The sequence below is a fragment of the Bufo gargarizans genome, chromosome 7 (assembly GCF_014858855.1).
Source record: "Bufo gargarizans isolate SCDJY-AF-19 chromosome 7, ASM1485885v1, whole genome shotgun sequence".
Classification (NCBI taxonomy): domain Eukaryota; kingdom Metazoa; phylum Chordata; class Amphibia; order Anura; family Bufonidae; genus Bufo; species Bufo gargarizans.
In genome coordinates, this window is record NC_058086.1 from 8,334,320 (window position 1) to 8,359,319 (window position 25,000).

At 43.0% G+C, this 25,000-nt stretch overlaps 1 protein-coding gene across 2 annotated transcripts in view; it reads left to right on the forward strand.

The window, feature by feature from the left end:
* The first annotated feature begins 3,046 nt into the window (after positions 1-3,046).
* Positions 3,047-25,000, forward strand: part of BAIAP2L2 (BAR/IMD domain containing adaptor protein 2 like 2) — a 73,571-nt gene continuing 51,617 nt past the window's right edge. For both annotated transcript variants that reach the window (XM_044301961.1, XM_044301962.1), the window contains exons 1-3: positions 3,047-3,200; positions 4,266-4,341; positions 11,749-11,835. In XM_044301961.1, the coding sequence (XP_044157896.1) occupies positions 3,150-3,200; positions 4,266-4,341; positions 11,749-11,835 (214 nt within the window). In that variant the 5' untranslated portion in view covers positions 3,047-3,149. The remainder of the gene's footprint in view (positions 3,201-4,265; positions 4,342-11,748; positions 11,836-25,000) is intronic.

Here is a 25,000-nt window from a genome sequence, read left to right on the forward strand (position 1 = left end):
GGTCGAGTGCAGGCGACCTGGTGTCATGGTCTCTCTCGTGACAGGGGTCAGAAGATCTAAGAGACTGGCTGCATGTGATGTGATCTGGCAGCCTCTTTGGTTTCACTTGTTTCTGTGTTGTTGCTGGTTTTCACCACACCTCTTGTCTCAGGTGTAGCTTAAGTGGTCATTCCAACTCCTCTATTTAGTCTGGTCTCACCCATCATGCTATGCGGTTGATAGCTCCTTTCTGGTTGTGGAAGTGCTGGTGTTTGGTTCTCCTCTGAGTTCCTGCTCGTCCGCGTACTTCGGAGTTAAGTGTCTTTTCCCTATTTCTTCTTTGTTGTATTCCCCTATCTTTTTGTATTAGGCCTGAGGAAGTCTCCTCTTCCATCAGCTGGGAAGGAACAGGTCATCTTTTGTCCTGACACAATTTCCAGGGCCCTTTAGGGTCAGAGAGGCTCTAGGTTTCTGCGTATGAACATTCCCACCATCGAGATCTGTTCATACTGATAGTAGTCAGGGCTCGGTTTAGGGATTCACTAGGTGGTGACCTTTCCCTAGTTTCCAGGCCTAGTACCTTTTACCTTCCCTCTTGTGTTCGGTGTGGAGTTTACTAACCACACCATGCCGTGATACCTAGATTGTATGGGGTAAAAGTCTTTATTATGTGTTTTAAATGTGGCAGAAGAATTACATAATTCTGCCACTTCCCGTTCTGATCGCATGTCCTGTAGAAGGGAAATGTGTGCGAACTCCTGAAAATCAAAATGACACAATGGGGCATTCGGGACCTTCATATCATCACCATGTGCTGTAATATGCGGGGAGCCCCCCCTTCCCCCTTTAAAAAATGTTTTATTTAAAAAAGGCTTGCAAGCTAACCTATTCATATAGTCTATAATCGTGTGATATAAATCAAAATGGCATGAAGGTGGGAAAGAGTCCCTTTTTCAATAAGTCCATCGGTGCCTGTGATAGAATAATAGAGGACAGATTGATGACTGCCACTGTGTCGATTTTGCATCTGTCTTGTTTTGTATGGATTTTACCGCATCGAATAAAGGATATAGTTTTATCAGAAGCTGGACCATCCTACTTTTTACGAGGGAACTTGCAGCTGTAATAATTTGCTACTATACTTAATGATTTGGCATACTTAACATTAAAAAGGATTAAAATATGTCAGTGTAAGGCCTCTTTCACACGAACGTATTTTATTTCCGTTCCATTTTTACGGTTTCCATTTGCGGTCCGTATGCGGAACCATTCATTTCAATGGTTCCGCAAATAAAAACAGAATGTACTCCGTGTGCATTCCGGTTGCGTATTTCCATATATCCGTTCCGCTAAAGGATAGAACTTGTCCTATTATATCCGCATAACAGACAAGGATAGGACTGTTCTATTAGGGGCCAGCTGTTCCGTTCCGCAAAATATGGAATACACATGGATGTCATCCGTAATTTTTGTTGACCGCAAAATACATGCGGTCGTGTGCAAGAGGCCTAAGGCCTCGTCCACATTTCTGTTTTTCATGTATGTGTGCTGTCCGCATTTTCAACACATGTACCTGTTGATTTGAATGTGTCTATTCACATCATCAGTAATTTTTTTTTACTGAGCATGGGTCAGTAAAAAAAAATCACAGAGACACGCACGTTTTTGTTCAGTGATGCAGACCAAACACGACCATTGAAGTCTATGGGTCTGTGATAATCACGGACACAACACAGATGGTATCCGTGTTGCGTCTATTTTTCACTGAAGACTGATCCAGGATACGTGGATTATGGATGACACACGGAGAGTAAAAATGGACACATGGACCACTCACAGATCCTTCAAGAACATCTTCACAGATGAAACACAGTCGCTTTTTTTTTTCACAGACTCCAAAATGACATGGAAATGTGGATGAGGCCTAATACTGACACCTCTGGCATGGCCTCATAGGCTGATGCCTATGGCAGATCTGGAGGCCGTTGTGAGGCCCTCGTTTGCCATGGTAATGCATCATCATTGGGGACCCCTTGCTATATCAAGCTTCATACTGTAGATGCTGTGAGTACAGTTGACAGTGGCTTCAAAGGGGTTAAAAGGTCAGGATGGGAGATTTCTTGGATCACGGCCATTACAACATGTGTCTTGAAGAGGTTATTCGCTTTATTTATATTGATAAACTATCCTCAGAATAATTAAGTCATCAATATCAGATTGGTGGGGGTCCAGCACCCGACACCCTCGCCGATCAGCTGTTTGAAGAGAAGGCTGCGCTCGTAGGAGTGCTGCCTTCTCTTCACTGTTTACCTGCTCGACATCGCAGGGGTGAGCAGGTGTAATTACAGATAAGCCGTCCCATTTACTTCAGTGGGACAGCTCTGTAGTATTCAAGTGTATAGGACCGAGCTGTACCATAGAAGTGAATGGGACGGCTTGTAATTACACCTGCTCGTCACTGTGATATCGACAGTGAGCAGGTAAACAATAAAGAGAAGGCGGCGCTCGTGCGAGTGCGGCCTTCTCCTTCAAACAGCGGATCAGTGGTAGTGCCGGGTGTCCTGAGGATAGGTCATCTATATAAAGAAAAGGGAACAACCCCTTTAATGTATGGCAATCCATGGCGTACTATCAAAAAATGATTGACAGAAGTCAACAAAAATTATAAAAAATGCTTTATTAATTCATATAAAAAAAGATAAAAATAAGTCACACATGCAAAAGTGGAATCACCAAGGCATACGATATATTAAAAGTGCTGAATCCCTACCCATACAGTTGTGTCTGTGACATCATCTTAGGGGTTCACATCATGGTCATTATGGAGTGTTAAGGGGTTAATAATATATGTCCTATGAAAGCGGTTTAGTGACTCCTATGTTTCCCCCTCTGCTGTCAGTAGAGGTGCTGGGACCGGAGCTGGTTTCGCGTCACCTACAGAGGGAGGAACAGACTCTGTGTCTCTGCCGGCTGTTCCTAGATTATCAAGTAGTGCACTCCTTACCAGAGCGCTTATTAAACTCCCAGGTGTTCTGTTACCTGCATGATCAGGTGTCATTGTACCTGGTGAATTATTAAACCATCCTCTATTCCCCTCTACCTATGGTCAACGTCCAAACTCCGCTGGCAAAAGTACCCTTCTTCTATTTGCTGGCTGCAGGAGAGCAGCCATGACTCAAGAAATGGATTCGATTTATACCTCCACAATTGCATCATATAAGGTGAGATCACGGACCTCCTTTGATACTTCATAGAGACACTCTTCTGTTTTATATCTTCATTCAAAATGATCATATTTAAGTGGGGAAATAATTCAATGAACTTTCCCCGTTCTGTAATCAGAAGATGGATTCATAGGTGTTTTGCTAAATAGAGACCAGAACGACAGAACTAAAAAGCTATTTGTTATCGGTCCCACTCCCATCACAAGTGGGGACGATCTGATAATTGATCAGGAAAGTTACTGAGAAATCCCTGTCACCCTGACACATCATGTTTAATAAAAGCTGGAATCTACAGCTTCATAGACTTCATATTAGTCATAAATTATCCAGAACCAACAGGGAATTTGAACTCTCGGCATCCTGGACCTTATATGATGAGACATATCAGTGGGGAGAGAAAGCCAGAGTACCTAGAGGAAGCCCATACAAACACAGGGAGAACATACAAACTCCATGCTGACTTTGTCCTCGGTCAGGTTGTAATCCGGAACCCCTGAAGGCAACAGTGAGCCACCGTGGAGATGCACTGCTGTTCATGCAATTTCCTGATATAAGAGCATCGTCAGTGACTAAATAGGCGCTACTTGTAAAGTTTTAAAACAACTTGGGTTTTATGATAAGAAAGGATGTTACAGGATGAAGTCAATTACTTTTAGACCAAGGTGTGATGTATATGTTTTATTTGTAGCACAGTTTTATTGTTAGTTGCTATCTATGAGATAGTTGTCATCCCGTTCAGCTATCTCTGCAAATCCTCCCATGAATATGCATGCTCATCTCAGCTAAGCATTCATAGGTAGATGGGAAGAGGAGAGAAAGCTCCTGAAAACAAAAGGATTGGGCAGTTCAAAATCCAATGTGCCCAATCCTTATTTCAACCATGGGAGGCCACCATGCACATTGTCTGGCTGCACAGTTCTAATGTGTATGGCTGCTGTAGTCTAGTATTCACTGCTACATAACGCAAGTAAAGAACCTACATGCTACAAGAATCACAGACAGGATTCACAGAATCTAGAGAAATGATATCAGTGTCATCTTTATTTATTTATTTTTTCGCAGAAAATTTTAGGTCAATTCAACCCAGCTCTGGAAAACCTTGTATACCTAGGTAATAACTACCTCCGAGCATTAAATGGTGAGTATCTCTATTACTGTCTAATTGATGGAAAGATGTCCAGGCATAAGCTACATATTTGATATTCTTGGATTGTAACCGCAGTTAACATTCATCTAGCATTCTTCTGGTTGCCTGTAGACTTGGTATTATAGTCTAGGGGTCCTGCTAGCCATGTATTGGATAGGTTGGTAGACAATGCCAGTGTCTGGCACTGTTATGGGGAAATCTTATGGCTGGCAGTGTTGTGTGGAGGCACTATAGCTGTGAATGTTATAGGAGATCCTTTAAACCTGAGCATATCAACTGTATGAACCATGTCTGACAGGTCCTGTGTGTTACAGAAGACGATGTAGATCCACTGTGTCTACTAAACTGATTTGGCTTAGTGCAGCCCCTCATCTTCACCATTTAACCCCACTACAAGGATCTAGACTCTGCTGCAGCGGAACAAGCAGGCTGCTACCTCCTAAACTAGTCTCTGTTCAGAGGCTGCCGAGCTGACCCATGAAGGTCAAGAGAACCCGGTGCCAAGCACCAAGGGGTCAGGCAAAATTATAGTCAGGGGCAAGTTAAGATCACGGCAGGCAGAGTTTGTGCAATCCAAAATCAGGCCAAGGGTCAGTGCACGGAACAGGCAGAGGTCAGGTCAGTCAACAACGGGTAAAATCCAAAGACAGGCAAGTCTCCAAATCTGCTGCAAAGCCATGTAATCGCATGATAAAATTCTATAGCTACCACTGAAACTTGCATACAATTTATACATTGAACACAATAAACCCTGTTCATTGTAGCGTCGGGATAAAATGGATCAATATTCAGGTCATGGAGTTTGTAATGGGTCATCAATAATGATAAGAATGATAAGACATATCAGTGTTTTTCATATGCTGGATACTTTGAACAAGCTTCTTACATAGTACTCCACTAGAATTAAGAGGTGGTCAATCCATGATGGGTATAGATATAGAAATGTATGTCAATGAATTTACATATTGCTTCATCTGGTTTATAACCATGCATCTCAGAAAGGAAAAGATAGCCTGATTTAGATCTGCCAGCATCATGAGCATGAAGAGCTGAGCAGACGGATATATCATTTTGTGGGAACAAATTTAGTAAAACTTCTATATATATATAAATAGAGTGATTTAAATCTCATCTTTTTCTGGGCTTAGAAGTCCAATGGACAGTCCTGTCAGTGGTTGACAGTAGGCTTGAGCGAATTCGGATCATAGATCTTCATTGGTAATGCAGTTGCCATACAGTATTAAAATGTGTGGGCTCTGTGTAGCCAAACTTTGTTTCGTCCGAAGTTGTGTAAGTCTTTGGAATTACTATGGTATTCTTATCTGCGTATTTAAACACATTTTAAAATAGCAATCCAAAGTGGTCTTTGGTAGTGGCTGGTACCATGGTACCAAACCTGACTTCGGAACGCTATTTTAGAATGTTTTTAAATCCGCAGGTATGAATACAGTGGTAATTCACTAAAGTCTTGCGCAACTTTGTCCGAGACGAAGTTTGGATACACAGAGCCAATACATTTTAATGCTGTACGGAAACAGCATTAACAACAAAGTGTTTGAAAAATTCGACTCTGGATCTATGATCCGAAACGCGATTTGAAGAAGCTTAATTGACAGCTATCTCTGTATGCATGCTCATCTAGGAAGCCTGTTAATCTTTGAGTGAGACCACTCACTGGGCTTTTAAGCCCAGAATAAGCAGAGATTAAAATGAATAAAAACAAATGGTCAATCAGCTCAGCTCCTCCTGCTCTATAATGTGATACCAGTACATTGCATTTTCATAATGGCAGGTTGCCTTGATGCAGAGATTAGGCAAGGCCAATAAGTTACAGTAGTTATCACTTGAAAGAATGAGTGATGAACTTTATTGGCCCACAAAGCTGAATGACTCACAGTCCTGTGGACCATGTTTCAGCGTTTAGTCAAGTCGCCAAATGCTACATCAGTGAATATCTAGAGTTATGCTGCTGTGCATATATATACATTATGAGATAAGGCAGCGATCACACAGCAGGACAGTATTTGCTGTATGTATCACTTAATGGGAATGTCCACTGGCCTGAAAACCATAAAGAATGCTAAAAAAATCCAAGTCCAAAAAAATCCAAGTCCATGTAGTAAACTCACATCAGTTGGCCATCCGTGTGCTCCCCAGGCATCCCCATCCTAGGTCAGAGATCCGCCATGTACGGTAGGCTCCTGGTATGGCTGCACCGACATCCTCACCGGGCGTCCCTCTGGCCTAGGATGGGGAAGCCTGGGGAGCACACGGATGGCCACCTGATGCGAGTTTACTATGATTACGATTTATGTGGAGCAAGGGTGTTTTTAATTTTGGATTAATTATGGAAGCACCCCCCGATTGGGGGAGGCACCTATTACACTACACTTATGGTTATTTAAGGATGATGTTCACCTTATTATTGCTTGATAAAGACTTGTTTAAGTCGAAACGTCGCTTTAATTGTATGCTGCTTGACACATAAAGAGTGCTGTGGATCTCTCTAAACTACTTTTGAATTATACTAGACATGATTGATGATAAGGGGGTTGGGTCTGAGAAACATTTCCTCTGGTGGTCCCAAGAAACCCCAGTCTGACACTGTAGAATGGTTATTTATATAGTTTGATTAACAAATTAACACTTAAAGGGGTTGTCCAGAAAGTCACATTGATGGCATATCCTTGTTTTTTCAAACTTAGTTTATTGGGTCCGTGCACTCAGCACCTTTGTCTGGTACTGCAGCTCATCTCAATTTACTTGAATGGAGCTGAGCGGCAGATATAAAGGTGTTAATGAAACCCGCAGCCCTTTCACAGTAGTGCACTATTGTGTATTGCTAGAGATACATAGTAAGAATAATGTGCCCCTGAACAACTGCTTGCTGATGCTCTAAGGGCCCTTTCACATGGTGGAATTTGCCAACAGAATTTTGGCGCAACCAATTTCCAGCAGCAGCCACGTGGTGTCTGCCACCCATTGTTTTCAGCGAGAGGCAGCTCTGCAGTTCACAGGCCAACAGTTTAAAGACTCAACCACTGAAAGAAGGGACATCTCTGCTTTATTATATTGATGGCCTATCCTCAGTTCATTAATATCAAATCAGCCGGGGGGGGGGGGGGGTGACTTCCAGCACCCCTGCTAATCAGCTGTTTGAAGCAGGGGCGGACACAGATAGCAGAGGGCCCCATTTGCGAAGAATGTGCCTGGACCTCCTCCCCTCCAAGCCAAGTTCTTAACATAACCAATTCCGTCCTAACATTACTTATAGCAATACAAAACATACAGGTTAAGGCTACTTTCACACCTGCAGCACTACGCTCCGGACACAAACTCAGGCATGCAGCAGTTTGTGTCCCGCTGATTCTCTGCATTTTTGCCCGATTGTGGCCGGATCTCTGCCAGACACCATTATAGTTAATGGGGCCGGCGGACATTCTGTCTGCATTCAGCAGTGCTGGAGCATCTCGGCAGGCTGTTCTCTGCTGGAAGAGCCTGCCAGAATCACTATCTCAGATGTGAAGGTAGCCTTATACAGGTCCACATACCTCTTACATCCAGTGACGTCTTCTTTGATGTAGATGTTCTCTGTCCTCTTCTTCTCCTTTCAGCCCACACCGCCATGATGATTTCTTTCAGTCATCTCTTCTCTCTGCAGGGTTTGACAGACAGACATCTTAGTTTCCTAGTTTTCCATCATCCCCCCACCTAATCAACACCCCTCTAATATTGTGCCTGCGGTGCTTCCTATACTAGTTACACACAGATAGTTCCCCTTCAATAATTATTGGCGCACAGTGCCCTAAAAAATAACTGCGCCCTGACACTAATAGTGTAAACATAATGTTCCCCAAAAATAATTGTGCTAAGCTGATACCGTGCCAGGGTACCCACCAAAGTAACAGTGCTCCCCAAAATCCCACTAATAAAAATAATTATCTACCAGACAACACGTAGTAATAATAGTGCCCCTACAGTAATAATGTCCCCACTGTTTCCCAGAAGTAATAATGCTTCTATTGTGCTAATACTAGTCTTCAAGTTCCTCATAATCCCTCAACTGTAATAGAGCACACCATAATGCCCCCGGTAGTAATAATTCTCTTTATAACTCTTTGTGTAACAGTAGAAAAATGCCCCCTTATAATGTGCGCCAGTACATAAAAATGCCCTGTTGTGTGGCACTATAAAAAATACCTCCTCTTAGTTTCCCTGTAGCGCCAATGTCCCCATAGTACCCTCATAATGTGTGCCAATGTCCCCTACTGTGTCCCCAAAAAACTCTTAGTGCCCCCAGTTGAGCCAAAGTCCCCATAGTGCCCTCTAATTTGCGCCAGTATAAAATACTACTGTATCGTGCACCAAAAGTGCACCTCCCCTTGTCCCTATGGTGACTGACAATGTGCCAGTATAAAATGCCCCCATAATGTGTGCCAGTATAATGCCCCTATATAATGACCCCAATAGTGCTCCTTTTCCCCCATTCTCTATAGTGGTCCCCATGTGTGCTAGTACATGAAAGATAGGGTCCCCATAATGCTCTTTCCCCTCCATAGTGACCCCCATGTCTGCCAGTATATAAGATAGAGCTCCCCATAGTGTTCTTTCCACTATGTAGTGCCCCCATGTGTGCCAGTATATAAGATAGAGCACCCATATTGCTCCTCCCTCTCCATAGTGCCCCCCATGTGTGCCAGTATATAAGATAGGGCCCCCCATAGTGCTCCTCCCCTCCATAGTTCCCCCCATGTGTGGCAGTAAATAAGATAGGGCCCCCCATGTGTGCCAGTGAATAAGATAGGGCCCCCCATAGTGCTCCTCCCCCTCCATAGTGCTCCCCATGTGTACCAGTATAAAAAAATAGAGCCACAATAGTACTACCCCCTCCATGATGCCCCCCATGTGTGTCAGTATTTAAAATAGGGCCCCCATAGTGCTCCTCCTTCTCCATAGTGCCTCCCATGTGTGCCAGTACATAAGATATGGCCTCAGTAGATGCACCCATGAGTGCCAGATAGGGCCCCTAGAAAAGTGTAAATAAAAAATAAAAAAATAAACACATATACTGATTACTTACCTCCTTCCTGCTTTCAGCGATGCAGACCTCTTCCAGCATGTGTCCCGCGCTGTACGGCTCAGACAGCACGATGATGTCATTGCGCCGCCTGTGCCGGCCTGTGCAACCTATGAGAGGACTGGGGAAGGGAGACACCTCTCTCTCCCCTGCCCCGCCACGGCCGGTAAGAAAGGGCCCCCTCCTGCTCTGGGCCCCTGTGCAAGGAACCAGCTGCACATGCGGTATGTCCGCCCCTGGTTTGAAGAGAACACAGCGCTCGTAGGAGTGCTGCCTTCTCTTCACTGTTTACCTGATCGCTGTCGCAATTGCAGCGGTGAGCAGTGTAATTACATATCAGCCATCCCATTCACTTCTGTGGGACGGCTCCTTCCTATTCAAGTGAACAGTGAAGGCAGCACTCGTACAAGCGCTGCATTCTCTTTAAACAGCTTATCGGTGGGGATGCCAGGTCATCAATATAAAAAATCCCCATTTATATTTTAGCTAAAATCACAGAGAGACACTTGGAAAACAAAAATGAGCACCATAGCTCTGAATGACTAATGAGCGCATTAGTAGTATTCTGACAAAAGAAAAAAGCATAGCATGTGGATGTAGGAGCCATACTTTTTTCCTTTTTGTCAGAATATTGCATTGCTACTTTATTTTTTTATTTTTCATTGTGTCCGCACTCCTTTCATTTGGCCCAGTTGCTGTTGACTAGCAGGAGACTGCATAAGGGCTAATTCTGAGGCCACATGGAAATCTGTTCACATGGGGCACTGCTGCATGGTGGCTATTGGTGCTGTGCCTGTGGGTTGGTGTGCCCAGTGCCATAGAAGGCTATGACTGAGAGCAGTGGTGTTGTAAGGCTGCTGGGTTGTGGCGGCAGTGGTCGCCATGTGGCACGGTTTTAATTTAGAATATGGACCTGCTCATAAGAGGTCAACCTCATGTGATGAGTAGGCTTATGCATTTTGATCCAGAAATATAAAAAGTATCTGATGTACAGATTATAAATTATGCTGAGAAGCAACAGATGCATGTCATGTGGATGTGCCAGCCATACTTTTTTATTTTACGTTAGATCTAGGGATGAGCAACGCAAGCTTTGAATCCTAGATCCGAAGTTGCTTCACTCAAATCTTCGTTTTAATGCTGTACGGAGATCCGACGAGGCGAAGTGAGTTATAACCGAAGTCTCGCTAGACTTTGGTGAATAACTTCAGTATTTGATTTTAAAGTGAAAAACCATTTTGGATCTGAACTCAGCTTCGGTTCCAACTGGTACCGCGGAACCAAAGCCAAGTTTCGATCTAAGTTTTAAAATGGTTTTTCAGTTTAAAAATCAAATACCGAAGATATTTACCAAAGTCTTGCGAGGCCTCGGGAATAACTCATTTTGCCTCGTCAGAGGCCATACATTTTAATGCTGTGCGGTGACGGATCTCCGTATAGCATTAAACCGAAGTTTTGAGTGAAGCGACTTTGGATCTGGGATCTGGAGCTCGCTTCACTCATCCCTAGTTAGATCATTAGTGGTGTTCGTTCTGAACTATAGAATGATGATTATTACAATCACAATACGCGGTGCAAGCTCCAAATCCAAGAAGACATAAGTCAGTGGGGCCCATTACATCCGTTTTCTGGCATCAGAGGAGTCACTGTTTATGGTGCAAACTCCACATTTACAACTTTCTGGGGGTTGCACTGTGCTCACCACTTTTTTTTTAAAGTCTACGAGGTGAGGCCTAGGAGGCCCCGAATATGTATTACATTTTAAGCCAGAAAACTGATGTAAATTATACCTGAGAATAGATTTCAGTTCTTGCACACTGACGGCTTGAGACTTGCTAACATTGTTAAGAAACATGCTAGATGACCCCAGGTATATCTTTATGGACTGCACATGAATGTACAAATGGGTAGCAGTGTTGAAAAAGGAAATATTGTGGAGATTTACTAATATTCAACAACCAATATTTAACAAAGATGAAGCCTCGTGTTATAGGTGACACCAAGTTTATTGTATATGAAAGAAGCAATGTATATGTTCCTGCTATGTAACATACCCTGTGTGCTGAGATCTTGAGTGCTGGGGCTTCATGGGCTGGGATGCTTATGGACACTTTTCTGTACACGGACCAAGTCTTTGGAGGCGTATATAAGCAGAACTGCCCATTTATCCACAGCCCATCATATTTCCATACATTGACCAAATCAATGCATGGCTTATTATTTACAATTGTTATATGGAAGTGCAGTAAATAACATGGATTTATTGTGAACATTAAATATATATATGGTAGGTGCTTTATATGGTTTTTTTCTATCCACAGCTCTTTCTGAAGTTGCTGAGTCTTATTATAATGCGATTAAGAAGATAGGTGAACAAGCGTTCCAGAACTCTGCATGTTATGGCCTGGGTAAGCGTGAAGAAAGGACCTAATTCAGTAGCATAGCAATATAGCAGTAGAGGAGGCCTCTCCTGCACGTTGTTCTGTGCTACTCTGCAGGCAGGGGCGCAACTACCATAGCAGAAGACCATACCGCTGCTATGGGGCCCAGGGCAAGAGGGGGCCCAGTCTTAGTTGGGAGTATCTCCTCTTCTTCTTGGTCAGGACTCTGAGTGGAAAAATGGCTCATGGGTCATTGAAAAGGGTTTAGGCAGAAACCCCTCTGTCCTGTGTGGGGGCCTGGTTTGATCCTTGCTATGGGGCCCTTACTTCTCTATGTACTACACTGTCTGCAGGTACTAGGGGGGCACTCTCCTGTGCTGCTCCAACTGCCCACTTTTAATTGGGTCACTCTGATGGTGTTCTTAATGGAAGTGCTTTGGCTGTCTTGGGAGTTTGTGGTATTTTAGATGAGTTTACTACATCATCCCTAGAAATTATTCCTAAAAGTAGGCAAGCATGGTTGACCAGCATTTCTAGGACCCCAGATTTAAAAAAGACATACATAAAACATGAATTGAACTGTTAAATGTAGAGGATTTACTAAAAAAATGATCATAAAATGATCTAAATAATACTGTCTGTAAGGCTACGTGCACACAGCAGTGTTTTTTTGCGGTCTCCGTTCAGTTTTTTTGTGTGGATAGGATGGTTTCCCAATCATTTCTATGGATCCGTTAAAAATGCAGTGGACTCGTCTGCTGTCCATGTTTCCCATCCGCAAAAAAAGTATTGCATGTCCTATTCTTGTCTGCAATAAACGTTTTGCGGACCCATTAAAGTCAATAGGTTCCGCAAAAAAATGCGGATGACCAACGGAAGCCATCCGTATGTCATCCGCATTTTTTTTTGCGGATGGTTGCTGGGAAACCTGTATTTATTAAATTTCAAGAATTACAGCCTTCAAGTTTTTTTTGCGGACCGCAAAAAAAAAATGAAGACACACGGAAACACAACCTACAAAATTTGCGGACAAATGGAACGGATGTGGATGTAAAAAAACAGGAACACAGATCGGCTATTTGCTGACCGCAAAAAACAACTGTTGTGTGCATGTAGCCTAAAAAGGGATGATGTCACCATATATGACGGCATTTGACATCATTGGTCGGCACAATCTTAACTTTTGCATTTCAATTGTTTGAATTTAATTATGAAGTATAAGTGATGCTTGGGGGATACTGCAACAATAAATGAGAAAAAGTCCCTTTTTCTCATTTATACAAGGCCGTGACATTTTCTGGGTGTGCTTCACAGAGACGGGCAAGCTGTACTACAGTATTCTGATACTGCAACGGTAGTTTCTAGACTAGAGAATTCAACACATATCACTGTGTGTCTACTATATGATATATTTAACTGACATTTTTTATCGTAACAAGTTCAACCAAACGATTTATACAGGAAAATCATGACGATTAACAAGGTTGCCCAAACTTTCGCATCCCACTGTACATCACACCCTACATCCTATAGCTGCTTTATAGAATAGTGTAGTTGACTGCCAGGCGGTATACATTTTTGAACACTGCAGCCTATGCGCAACATACGTCACAGTTTGTCTAGATGTTAGAACCTTCCATCAAAGGTATACAAAAGGATCAAATGCAATGTCAGCAGATTATTGATAATTAGGAAGTAGTAAATAAATAAAAAAACACTGCAATGGGGTTAATACAATTTCAGTCAGAACCACTTGTCAAATCCCATGCTTAAACCTGCAGATGAAGGAAGGATATAACTCCACTTTTTGGCTTTTTGATGAGACGATGGCCACATACACATCCTCTCTGTGTCTGCATCCACTGCCATACCACATTACCAAATAAAATATTTTCAGGTAGCAAAAAAATCTTTATTGGAAATAAAATATGGCTCATCATAAAAAGACAAACAATTACACACAGATTTTATAGAATTGCCCAGTGAAGAGAATATTACAGTTGCAAGAAAAAGTATGTGAACCCTTTGGAATGATATGGATTTCAATTTTTTTTTTTTATGTATTCTTTATTTTTCAATTTTCGATGAGAAGACAAGCAACATGACATGTACAAAGGAATGATATGGATTTCTGCACAAATTGGTCATAAAATGTGATCTGATCTGCATCTAAGTCACAACAATAGACAATCACAGTCTGCTTAAACTAATAACACACAAAGAATTAAATGTCACCATGTTTTTATTGAACACACCATGTAAACATTCACAGTGCAGGTGGAAAATGTATGTGAACCCCTAGACTAATGACATCTCCAAGAGCTAATTGGAGTGAAGTGTCAGCCAGCTGGAGTCCAATCAATGAGATGAGATTGGAGGTGTTGGTTACAGCTGCCCTGCCCTATAAAAAACACCCACCAGTTCTGGGTTTGCTTTTCACAAGAAGCATTGCCTGATGTGAATGATGCCTCGCACAAAAGAGCTCTCAGAAGACCTACGATTAAGAATTGTTGACTTGCATAAAGCTGGAAAGGGTTATAAAAGTATCTCCAAAAGCCTTGCTGTTCATTAGTCCACGGTAAGACAAATTGTCTATAAATGGAGAATGTTCAGCGCTGCTGCTGCTACTCTCCCTTAGAGTGGCCGTCCTGTAAAGATGACTGCAAGAGCACAGTGCAGACTGCTCAATGAGGTGAAGAAGAATCCTAGAGTGTCAGCTAAAGACTTACAAAAGTCTCTGGCATATGCTAACATCCCTGTTAGCGAATCTACGATACGTAAAACACTAAACAAGAATGGATTTCATGGGACGATACCACAGAGGGAGTCACTGCTGTCCAAAAAAAACATTACTGCACGTTTACAGTTTGCACAAGAGCACCTGGATGTTCCACATCAGTACTGGCAAAATATTCTGTGGACAGATGAAACCAAAGTTGAGTTGTTTGGAAGAAACACACAACACTATGTGTGGAGAAAAAGAGGCACAGCACACCAACATCAAAACCTCATCCCAACTGTGAAGTATGGTGGTGGGGGCATCATGGTTTGGGGCTGCTTTGCTGAGTCAGGGCCTGGGCGGATTGCTATCATCGAAGGGAAAATGAATTCCCAAGTTTATCAAGACATTTTGCAGGAGAACTTAAGGCCATCTGTCCACCAGCTGAAGCTCAACAGAAGATGGGTGTTGCAACAGGACAACGACCCAAAGCATAGAAGTAAATCAACAACAGAATGACTTAAACAGAAGAAAATATGCATTCTGGAGTGGCCCAGTCAGAGTCTTGACCTTAACCCAATTGAGATGCTGTGGCATGACCTCAAGAAAGCGATTCACACCAGACATCCCAAGAATATTGCTGAACTGAAACAGTTCTGTAAAGAGGAATGGCCAAGAATTACTCCTGACCGTTGTGCACGTCTGATCTGCAACTACAGGAAACGTTTGGTTGAAGTTATTGCTGCCAAAGGAGGTTCAATCAGTTATTAAATCACTTTTTCCACCTGCACTGTGAATGTTTACATGGTGTTTTCAATAAAAACATGGTGACATTTAATTATTTGTGTGTTATTAGTTTAAGCAGACTGTAATTGTCTATTGCTGTGACTTAGATGAAGATCAGATCACATTTTATGAACAATTTGTGCAGAAATCCATATCATTCCAAAGGGTTCACATACTTTTTATTGCAACTGTATATACATATACAGTCAAGTCACATTATTATGACCACCATCTTATATCCAGAGTAACCACCATGTGCAGCACGGACAGCAGTCACTATAGGTCCATGTAGGATGTCACAGGTATCTGGAGCCATGCTGACTGCAGAGCATCCCACAGCTGCTGGAGAGTCTGTGGTGCAGGATCTATAGAGCAAACATGATATTGAGGTGATCCCACAAATGCTCAATTGGGTTCAAGTCTGTCGAATTAAGGGGCCAAGGTAGTACTTGGAAGTCTTGGTCATGCTCTTCAACAAATATTAGACATTTCTAGCCATGTGACATGTCGTATTGTCTTGCTGGAAGATCACATCCACCTCAGGGAAGACAATCAGCAGGTATGGGTGTACGTGATCTGTAAGGATGGATTCATATCCAAATTGGTTGACAGTGCCCTCCACATGGATGAGTGGCCCACGACCAGCTTGTGTTCTTCCAGCAATGGTTGCAGGATGTTTCTTCTCTGATGTTTCTCGCCTGACACGCCAGAAACAGAAAACGTGACTCATCGGAGAAGGCAACCATTTGCCAATCAGCGGAGGTCCAATTCTGATACTGCTGTGAAAATTGAAGCCTTTTATGCCGATGCAACTAAGTTAGCAGAGGTGCAGTGATCATCTGTCAGAGCCCCATATACAGTAGAGTTCCCTGAACTGTTGTTTTTGACACACGTCTGGTAGTCCACTGGTTCACTGTAGAGTGTCGGTCTGTCCTTGCACCTCTCACGTCAATGGCACGTGGGGCTCCGCAGCTTCCAAATTGCTTATTCGCAATGGTTCTATTTGTCCACTCACAATACATTTTCACCACAGCAGAACGAGAACAGTTCACACACTGCACAGTTTCAGAAATACTTTCACCCTTTGCCTTAAAGCTAATAATCATCCGTTTTTACAACTGTAAAATATTACCTTTTTAACCATGGCAGCAACAAGGCATATGTGTGCAGACAGCCTTTCACACACCTATATACCAACCATGCCAGCTCACCACACGTGATGTCCTTCATGGGCTATGCCAGTGGTCAGCAACCTGCGGCTCTAGAGCCACATGCGGCTCTTTAGCCTCCTGATATTGGCTCTTCCAGGTGCGGGCTCACATGTACAGTGCGATAGCATTTTCGTTGCCCGTAGCAAAAATAGGTAGGAGGGTGAAGACCAGGAAGCGGTGAAGGCTCTGTACTCACCGCTTCCTGGTCCTCGGTTGTAGGTTGTGCAGGGCTGCGCACAGTGTGAGGCGCTCTGTGACTTCACTCTGTGCACGCCAGTTCACAGCACAGCCGACAGCAGGAGGAACACAGAGCGCGGGTGGTGAGGAGCAGCGGCATCCAGGAGCCGTAGAGGTAAGTGCTTTTTATTTTATGAAACTTGGGGCTGATCTGAGGCAATGAGGTGATGAGAATCATAATGGGGGATATGAGAGGCATCATGGATGATGAGAGGCATCATGGATGATAATGGTGATGATGAGAGGCATCATGGTTGATAATGGGGATGATGAGAGGCATGGGGCTCTTATCTGAGGTCTGATTGAGGGGGTCATTTACTTTGGGGTCTGAGCTGACATCTGATCTCAGGGAGGTCTTATTAACATTGAGGTTCTGCTTAAGTGCTTGAGGCATAAGGTCACTGACTTTTTGAATGTTCGTATTGCGCTTCAAACAATACCTTCATGGGAATAGGGGTTAGAGGTTGGTCTCCAACCTTATTAAGAACCAAAGAAATAAATCCTTTATTCAAGCCATCAAATCAGCCTCAGGCCCCCGACTTATTAATACTCCAGCGATAGCTCAGGAGTTTTGCTCCTTTTATTCAAATCTGTATAACCTCCCAATACCCCTCACCAGCCAGCAAATCGAGACACGCACGTCGGAGTTCCTTAGCTCTATTAACATCCCAATCATTTCTGAGGTCGATATACATCAGCTGCTTCAACCGTTTACAACGGAAGAGGTAGAAAAGGTTTTTAAGGTCTATCCCTTCAGGCAGGAGTCCCGGACCTGACGGTTTTCCAAGCTCATATTACAAAAAGTATAAAGATATTTTAGTCCCACATTTTGTCACGGCATGCAATCTCCTCCTTACAGGTGGCTCTCTGACCCCACAAGCCTAGGAAGCGCACATAACGATTATCCATAAAGAAGGAAAGGATAAGGAAGCATGTGGAAGTTACAGGCCGATTTCACTGCTGAACACCGATTTGAAGTGGTGGGCTAAACTGCTTAACAACAGGATGTCAGGGTTGCTCCCTGGGCTTGTGGGTGAAGAACAGGTAGGTTTCGTTGCAGGTAGAGAGGGTAGGCATAATATCAGTAGAGTCATACATGCGATCACCCACGCCATCAAATCTAAGTCCCCTCTTGTACTCCTGGGCACAGATGCGGAGAAGGCATTCGATAGGGTTAGCTGGGCCTATATGGAGAAAGTACTACAAGCCTTTGGCTTCCCTGAAGGCCTCATCAGAGCTATCTATACTCTATACTCTGCACCATCTGCGAGAGTACTAGTCAACGGCACCCTATCGAACGCCTTCCAAATTAGAAACAGTACTCGTCAAGGATGCCCATTATCCCCCACCTTGTTTGTACTCACCCTAGAGACGCTTCTTCTTAAGTTCCGCCAATCCCCCACGATCAAAGGAGTGAAACTAGGCAGATTTACTGCTCCTGATGTCAAATCCTGAAGAGGCTTTGCTGGAGGTTATGCAGATTTTCGAAACTTTTGGGGTCATCTCAAATTTTAAGATAAATTTCGATAAGTCGGAGGCCCTTTGCGTTTCCCTCCCAGCTGTCCTGCGTACTAAGGTCAAAGCCCTCACACCATTCAAGTGGCCAACACAAGCAATAAAATATTTGGGGGTGACGATCCCGATGGACCCCAAGTTGTTGTTTAGTCTTAATTTCCCCCCGCTACTCTCCAAAGTCACCTCTATTCTCTCTAAGAGCAGCTCTCCTTTCCTAACCTGGCTAGGCAGGAAAAATGTCCTCACCACCTACATCCTGCCGCTGATAATGTACACCTTGAGAGCCCTACCCATATCGGTACCTGTTAGTTTCATTAATAAACTACAATCCATCATGAGCAGTTATTTGTGGGATAAGAAGCGCACTAGAATGTCCTTTCGCCTTCTTTCCCGAAGAAAGAAACATGGGGGTATCTCCCTCCCTGACCTATCAACCTATATACAGGCTATTAGTTTGGAAAGGTGGCTTAAACTGGCCAGACAAGAGACATTCTGTATGCATGTAGATTTAGAATTGGCCCTGTTGGGTAAGGAATTGTTCCATAGGTTATGGACACCTGAGAGGACAGGAGAAGGGACCAAAGTAGATAGCGTACTCACCAGAGGAATGCTGCATATTTGCCATAAGTCTTTGGTCTTAACATCTGCTCAGGACAAGATTTCTCCCTTAGCTCCTATCTCAGTTATCCCCACACTACTGTTCCCACAAATTAAATCTCCATCAGACATTTGGCTATCAATGTCACATCACAGATTAGGAGATTTGAAAGGGTTACAGATCACTTACGACTTCTATACTGCCCTCTCGGGTGTACCTGCCCTTTGTAAAGATTTCATTCAAAGAAATGACTTTGAGAATGCTTGTAGGCAGTTTATGATTTCCAAATTTACCCCTCTCCCTGATCCATCATGGTTGGAGAATTATGTTCTGCTGCCAAATTTACCTCATAAATGCACCACCCTCATTTATTGGCAGATTCTAAGTGAGAGCTATTCTAGCGTACCACCCTGGGTTGCTGAGTGGGGAAAAGAACTCCACCTTGAATTTAGTGACACTGACAGTAAATGGATTCAGAAATCTTCGCACGGCTTTTCCAAGTGCATAAAAATTCAAGAAAACTCTGTTAAGACAGCGTTTCGTTGGTACAGAACCCCCGAGTTCCTTTTTTTCAAATTTCAAAAGAGATTTCAAACATTGAGGTTCTGATTAGTGGTCTGACCTGAGGTGTAATGAAAAAATTTTTTTTTCCATATTGTCCTCCTCTAAAACCTATGTGCGTCTTATAGGGTAAAACGTTGTGGAGTGAAAGAAGATGTAGTGTCGAGGATTGAGAAAGGTATGTTCAGATGGTTAGGAATACCCTTATGAAGTAAATAGCAATGAACCTTCCTATATATTTGAAGTTTAAAAAATTTGGCTCTCCAAAAAATAAAAATCGCTGTTTTGTCGATATTTGGCTCATGTTACTAATAAGGTTGCCCATCACAGGGCTATGCCAATGTGAAAAGAAGGAAATGGTCATAATAATGTCACTTGACCGTGTATGCTATATATATATATTAGAACATTTCTTGTGGCTGGACTATCAAATAACAATCAAGGGCATAGCTACCTTTGAGGCAACCCTGGCATCTATGAAGGAGCTGGTCAAAGAGAGCTCCATCTCAGCCCACTTTCCCATTTTGATCGTGAACCTCTGGAGCTTGCCCTTTCTGAGTAGAATTAAGGAGAGTGACCTGCCCTGAAGGTAATGCTGCCCTCCCCTCTCCAAAAATGTAGGGTAGGATCTCAACAGACATCAAGAAGGAGTAGTTTTATTCTCAACGCACTTGTCTTCTATGGACAAATTATAATTTGGCACAGTTGTAATGGTGATATGTTATCTGTGGTTTTGCCCCATATTTTAGATACCCAGTAACCTTTTTACATTCAGGTAGAACTAAGAATTGCTGGTGTGGATGTGGTATCCAAATAAATGTCCAGCAATCACATTATGGTGCATGGCATTCAGGAAGGATGGCTGAAAGGTGTCAGTGACGACTCAAAATGCGTGTCTCGTGTTTGTACTTTGAGCTCATTAACTAAATGATCAGTTGTATCCAGCATTCTTTATGTTACACAGTGTTAAAGGGGCTGTCTCACTTCAGCAAATTACATTTATTATTTACACAAAGTTCATACAAGGCACTTACTAATGTTTTGTGATTGTCCATATTGCCTCCTTTGCTGGCTGGATTCATTTTTCCATCACATTATACACTGCTCATTTCTATGGTTACAACCAACTTCCAATCCACCAGCAGTGGTCATGCTTGGATAATATAGGAAAAGAAGCTGGCCTATGCTCACTCCTGCGGTCCCAGCCACAAGAGAGGCCAACACATGTAATGCATGCAGTTTTGTTCCAAATTTTTGTTGCAATTTTTCTGCTGAATTTTCCAACCCTTATGACCCCAGCCTAAACCTCCTCCATAGTAGACATACTAGACTGAATGAAAGGGTGTGAAGGACTGAAGCTAATGTCAGGGTGAGCAGTTTGACATCTGTTTTAAGCGTATTAAAATGAATGGGTTCACTGCCGAACCCGAACGAGCAGTTGCTGCTTCGTTTTATGTGATGAACCTTATTTCCACCCACATTATATGTTACGCTGATGAGCCTTTCAAGAGCTAATGTTTTAAAGGGTTAAACTGAACTAGAGACACGTAGTGGAAAAATTCACAGGATTTCACAGCAGGCATAAAATTTTGAAATCTATGGTATATCTTCGGCAAAATTGACACTGTGGATTTTCTGTGAATTTTTCTGAAGATTTTACTGTTAACTATGTCCTTATTGCATGCACCACTATTTAATGACAGTGACTTTAAGGAGTGCAGATTGAAGATAGCCAGAGATGGGACCTACTGGTGATTTCTACATTGAACCTGACTGATTCAGAGCTATTTATCAGTGGACTACAAAGTGTTGGACTCTCTGACTACGATAACCATGACTGTACAGATATCAGCTCAGTGAGTGATTGACCGGCGTGTGTATATGTATGTAATTGAACTTTGCCAGTACAAGGTCCAACCATTTTATATGGTCCTGATGAAGTCGCAGAATGTTAAATGTCAACTTCACAATATTAGCAGAATATATACAGTACAGACCAAAAGTTTGGACACACCTTCTCATTCAAAGAGTTTTCCTTATTTTCATGACTATGAAAATTGTAGATTCACACTGAAGGCATCAAAACTATGAATTAACACATGTGGAGTTCTATACATAACAAAAAAGTGTGAAACAACTGAAAATATGTCATATTCTAGGTTCTTCAAAGTAGCCACCTTTTGCTTTGATTACTGCTTTGCACACTCTTGGCATTCTCTTGATGAGCTTCAAGAGGTAGTCACCTGAAATGGTTTTCACTTCACAGGTGTGCCCTGTCAGGTTAAGAAGTGTGATTTCTTGCCTTATAAATGGGGTTGGGACCATCAGTTGCGTTGTGGAGAAGTCAGGTGGATACACAGCTGATAGTCCTACTGAATAGACTGTTAGAATTTGTATTATGGCAAGAAAAAAGCAGCTAAGTAAAGAAAAACGAGTGGCCATCATTACTTTAAGAAATGAAGGTCAGTCAGTCTGAAAAATTGGGAAAACTTTGAAAGTGTCCCCAAGTGCAGTCACAAAAACCATCAAGCACTACAAAGAAACTGGCTCACATGCGGACCGCCCCAGGAAAGGAAGACCAAGCGTCCCATCTGCTGCGGAGGGTAAGTTCGAGTCACCAGCCTCAGAAATCGCAGGTTAACAGCAGCTCAGATTAGAGACCAGGTCAATGCCACACAGAGTTCTAGCAGCAGACACATCTCTAGAACAACTGTTAAGAGGAGACTGTGTGAATCAGGCCTTCATGGTAGAATATCTGCTAGGAAACCACTGCTAAGGACAGGCAACAAGCAGACGAGACTTGTTTGGGCTAAAGAACACAAGGAATGGACATTAGACCAGTGGAAATCTGTGCTTTGGTCTGATGAGTCCAAATTTGAGATCTTTGGTTCCAACCACCGTGTCTTTGTGCGACGCAGAAAAGGTGAACGGATGGACTCTACATGCCTGGTTCCCACCGTGAAGCATGGATGAGGAGGTGTGATGGTGTGGGGGTGCTTTGCTGGTGACACTGTTGGGGATTTATTCAAAATTGAAGGCATACTGAACCAGCATGGCTACCACAGCATCTTGCAGCGGCATGCTATTCCATCCGGTTTGCGTTTAGTTGGACCATCATTTAGTTTTCAACAGGACAATGACCCCAAACACACCTCCAGGCTGTGTAAGGGCTATTTGACCATGAAGGAGAGTGATGGGGTGCTGCGCCAGATGACCTGGCCTCCACAGTCACCGGACCTGAACCCAATCGAGATGGTTTGGGGTGAGCAGGACCGCAGAGTGAAGGCAAAAGGGCCAACAAGTGCTAAGCATCTCTGGGAACTCCTTCAAGACTGTTGGAAGACCATTTCAGGTGACTACCTACTTGAAGCTCATCAAGAGAATGCCAAGAGTGTGCAAAGCAGTAATCAAAGCAAAAGGTGGCTACTTTGAAGAACCTAGAATATGACATATTTTCAGGTGTTTCACACTTTTTTGTTATGTATATAATTCCACTAGTGTTAATTCATAGTTTTGATGCCTTCAGTGTGAATATACAATTTTCATAGTCATGAAAATAAAGAAAACTCTTTGAATGAGAAGGTGTGTCCAAACTTTTGGTCTGTACTGTATATATATATATATATATATATATATATATATTTACGTTCTGGCAGCACTTGTTATATATCTTATTCTATCATGTGACTGGATAGTGCGAGTGTCCACGGTTGCACCAATGGATCCACTGATGAGCTCAAGCTCTGACACAAAAATGGGCCTCTAATGCAACATGGCTCCAAATGTCCAGAAGACAATCTTTTTGGAGACAATCACCTTCTACTAGGGTCTACAGATAGAGCAATTGTAAACCTAAGCGTGATATTACATCACAGTGCATTATCATGTCACATTCGGTGCCATTGGAGAAGTCAATTAAAAGTTTCCATTGTTTACTTGTTGAAGGCCCCAGAATGCTGCTCAATTGAACAGACTATTGTCGGGAAGGAAGCGTTCCTTCCCAACAATCGCCCACTCATCAGTGGAGCGATCTCCTCCACAGTATGGGGAGGAGCGATCTCTAATGCCATTGTTCGCCCCCATACAGAATCATTGTTTGCTGGCAGCAGAGGCTGTTTATACTGCACGATCTGCTGCCGGCAAAGAATGATTTAGATGACCGCACAAACGATCCTATTACCCGATGAACAAGTGTTTTGCTCGTTCATCAGGTAATCAGCGGCACCTTTACTCTGGCAGATTATCAGTAAAGAGGGTTCCTAGGAATGCTTGCTAGCAATGATCTGCCCGATGTTCGGACAGTGTAAAGGCCCCTTAAGAATCAAGATGACTATTTCTACATGTGTATTTTGTATGGGTTGATTGGCGAATTCCCAGTTAGACCTGCAGTGATAAAGTTTAGAGTACAATTACACAAAGGCCATGTTCTTGTTCTATATGGATTCATTTTCATTCAGTGGTTAGACCAGCTCCGTCTTAGTGGAGCCAGCTGAAGATGCTGGGTTCTGCCAGTAGGAATATAATGTTTTACGAATAATTCAAATGTACCAGTTTCCCATTTTGTGGCAAATATGTTGTAGCTATACAGACAATAGGAAATAAATGATAAACTCATCCAACCAAATTGTATCCTCTTATTTATCACCTCTTACCTACAACCCAAATTTTAACATATCTGACTATTTTTGACTACTAGAAGTGACAGAGAATAAAAAAATTGAAAAATCAAGCGGCCTTGGCAGTATTTTTCATTACTAGAGAGTTCTGCCTCCCTGGTGTAAAACAAATCTGTTCCAGGAAGTAACTATTGTAATCTCAAGTGCTTATCTTTTCTCTCTGTAGTGATTCACTCAAATAACAAAGGACTTTGATACTGAAAAAAATGTCATAGTGGCCTTTTTCACACCCTAGTTATAACGTTCAACCAGACTCTCACCTTCATCTTAAAGGCAGCCCCTGTCACCCGGAAATTCACGGATAAACCAGGCACAGTGTCTTGTAGGGCTGGCTCAGCTGAACCTTTCAAAGTGATCCATTGCTTCCTTCTGGACAAAAAGTACTTTTAATCCATGTGCAAATGAGCAGTTAAGTGCACTGAAGGCAGGTCTGGCCATCCAGTCACCTCCCTGCTTCACCCGAGTCCTGGCCGGGGCCCTCATCATTGCCGCCATGTACACAATTGCATCTGCACTTCGATCCCCCCCCCCCCCCCCCCCTGCCAGGACACAGATGCAATCTTTTTTTGTGATAGAGGGTGACAACAGTGACAACATTCTACAGGAGCAGGCCTGGCCAGAGAAGAGGCCAGGGCTGCATTGCTGGATGACAGCACGGGATCGGGGAGAGGAGAGCATCTTTACATTATGGAGCACACGTGTTGCACTATTTATAGGGGGCACAGAAAGTGGCACAATATGCATGCAGCACAGAATGTGTGTCACTACAAACAGGGGGCACAGAGCGTGACACTATACAGGGGGCACAGAGCATGTGGCACTATATGCAGGGGGCACAGAGCATGTGACAGTATACAGTATTGCCCACACAGTCACATTAGAAACCATT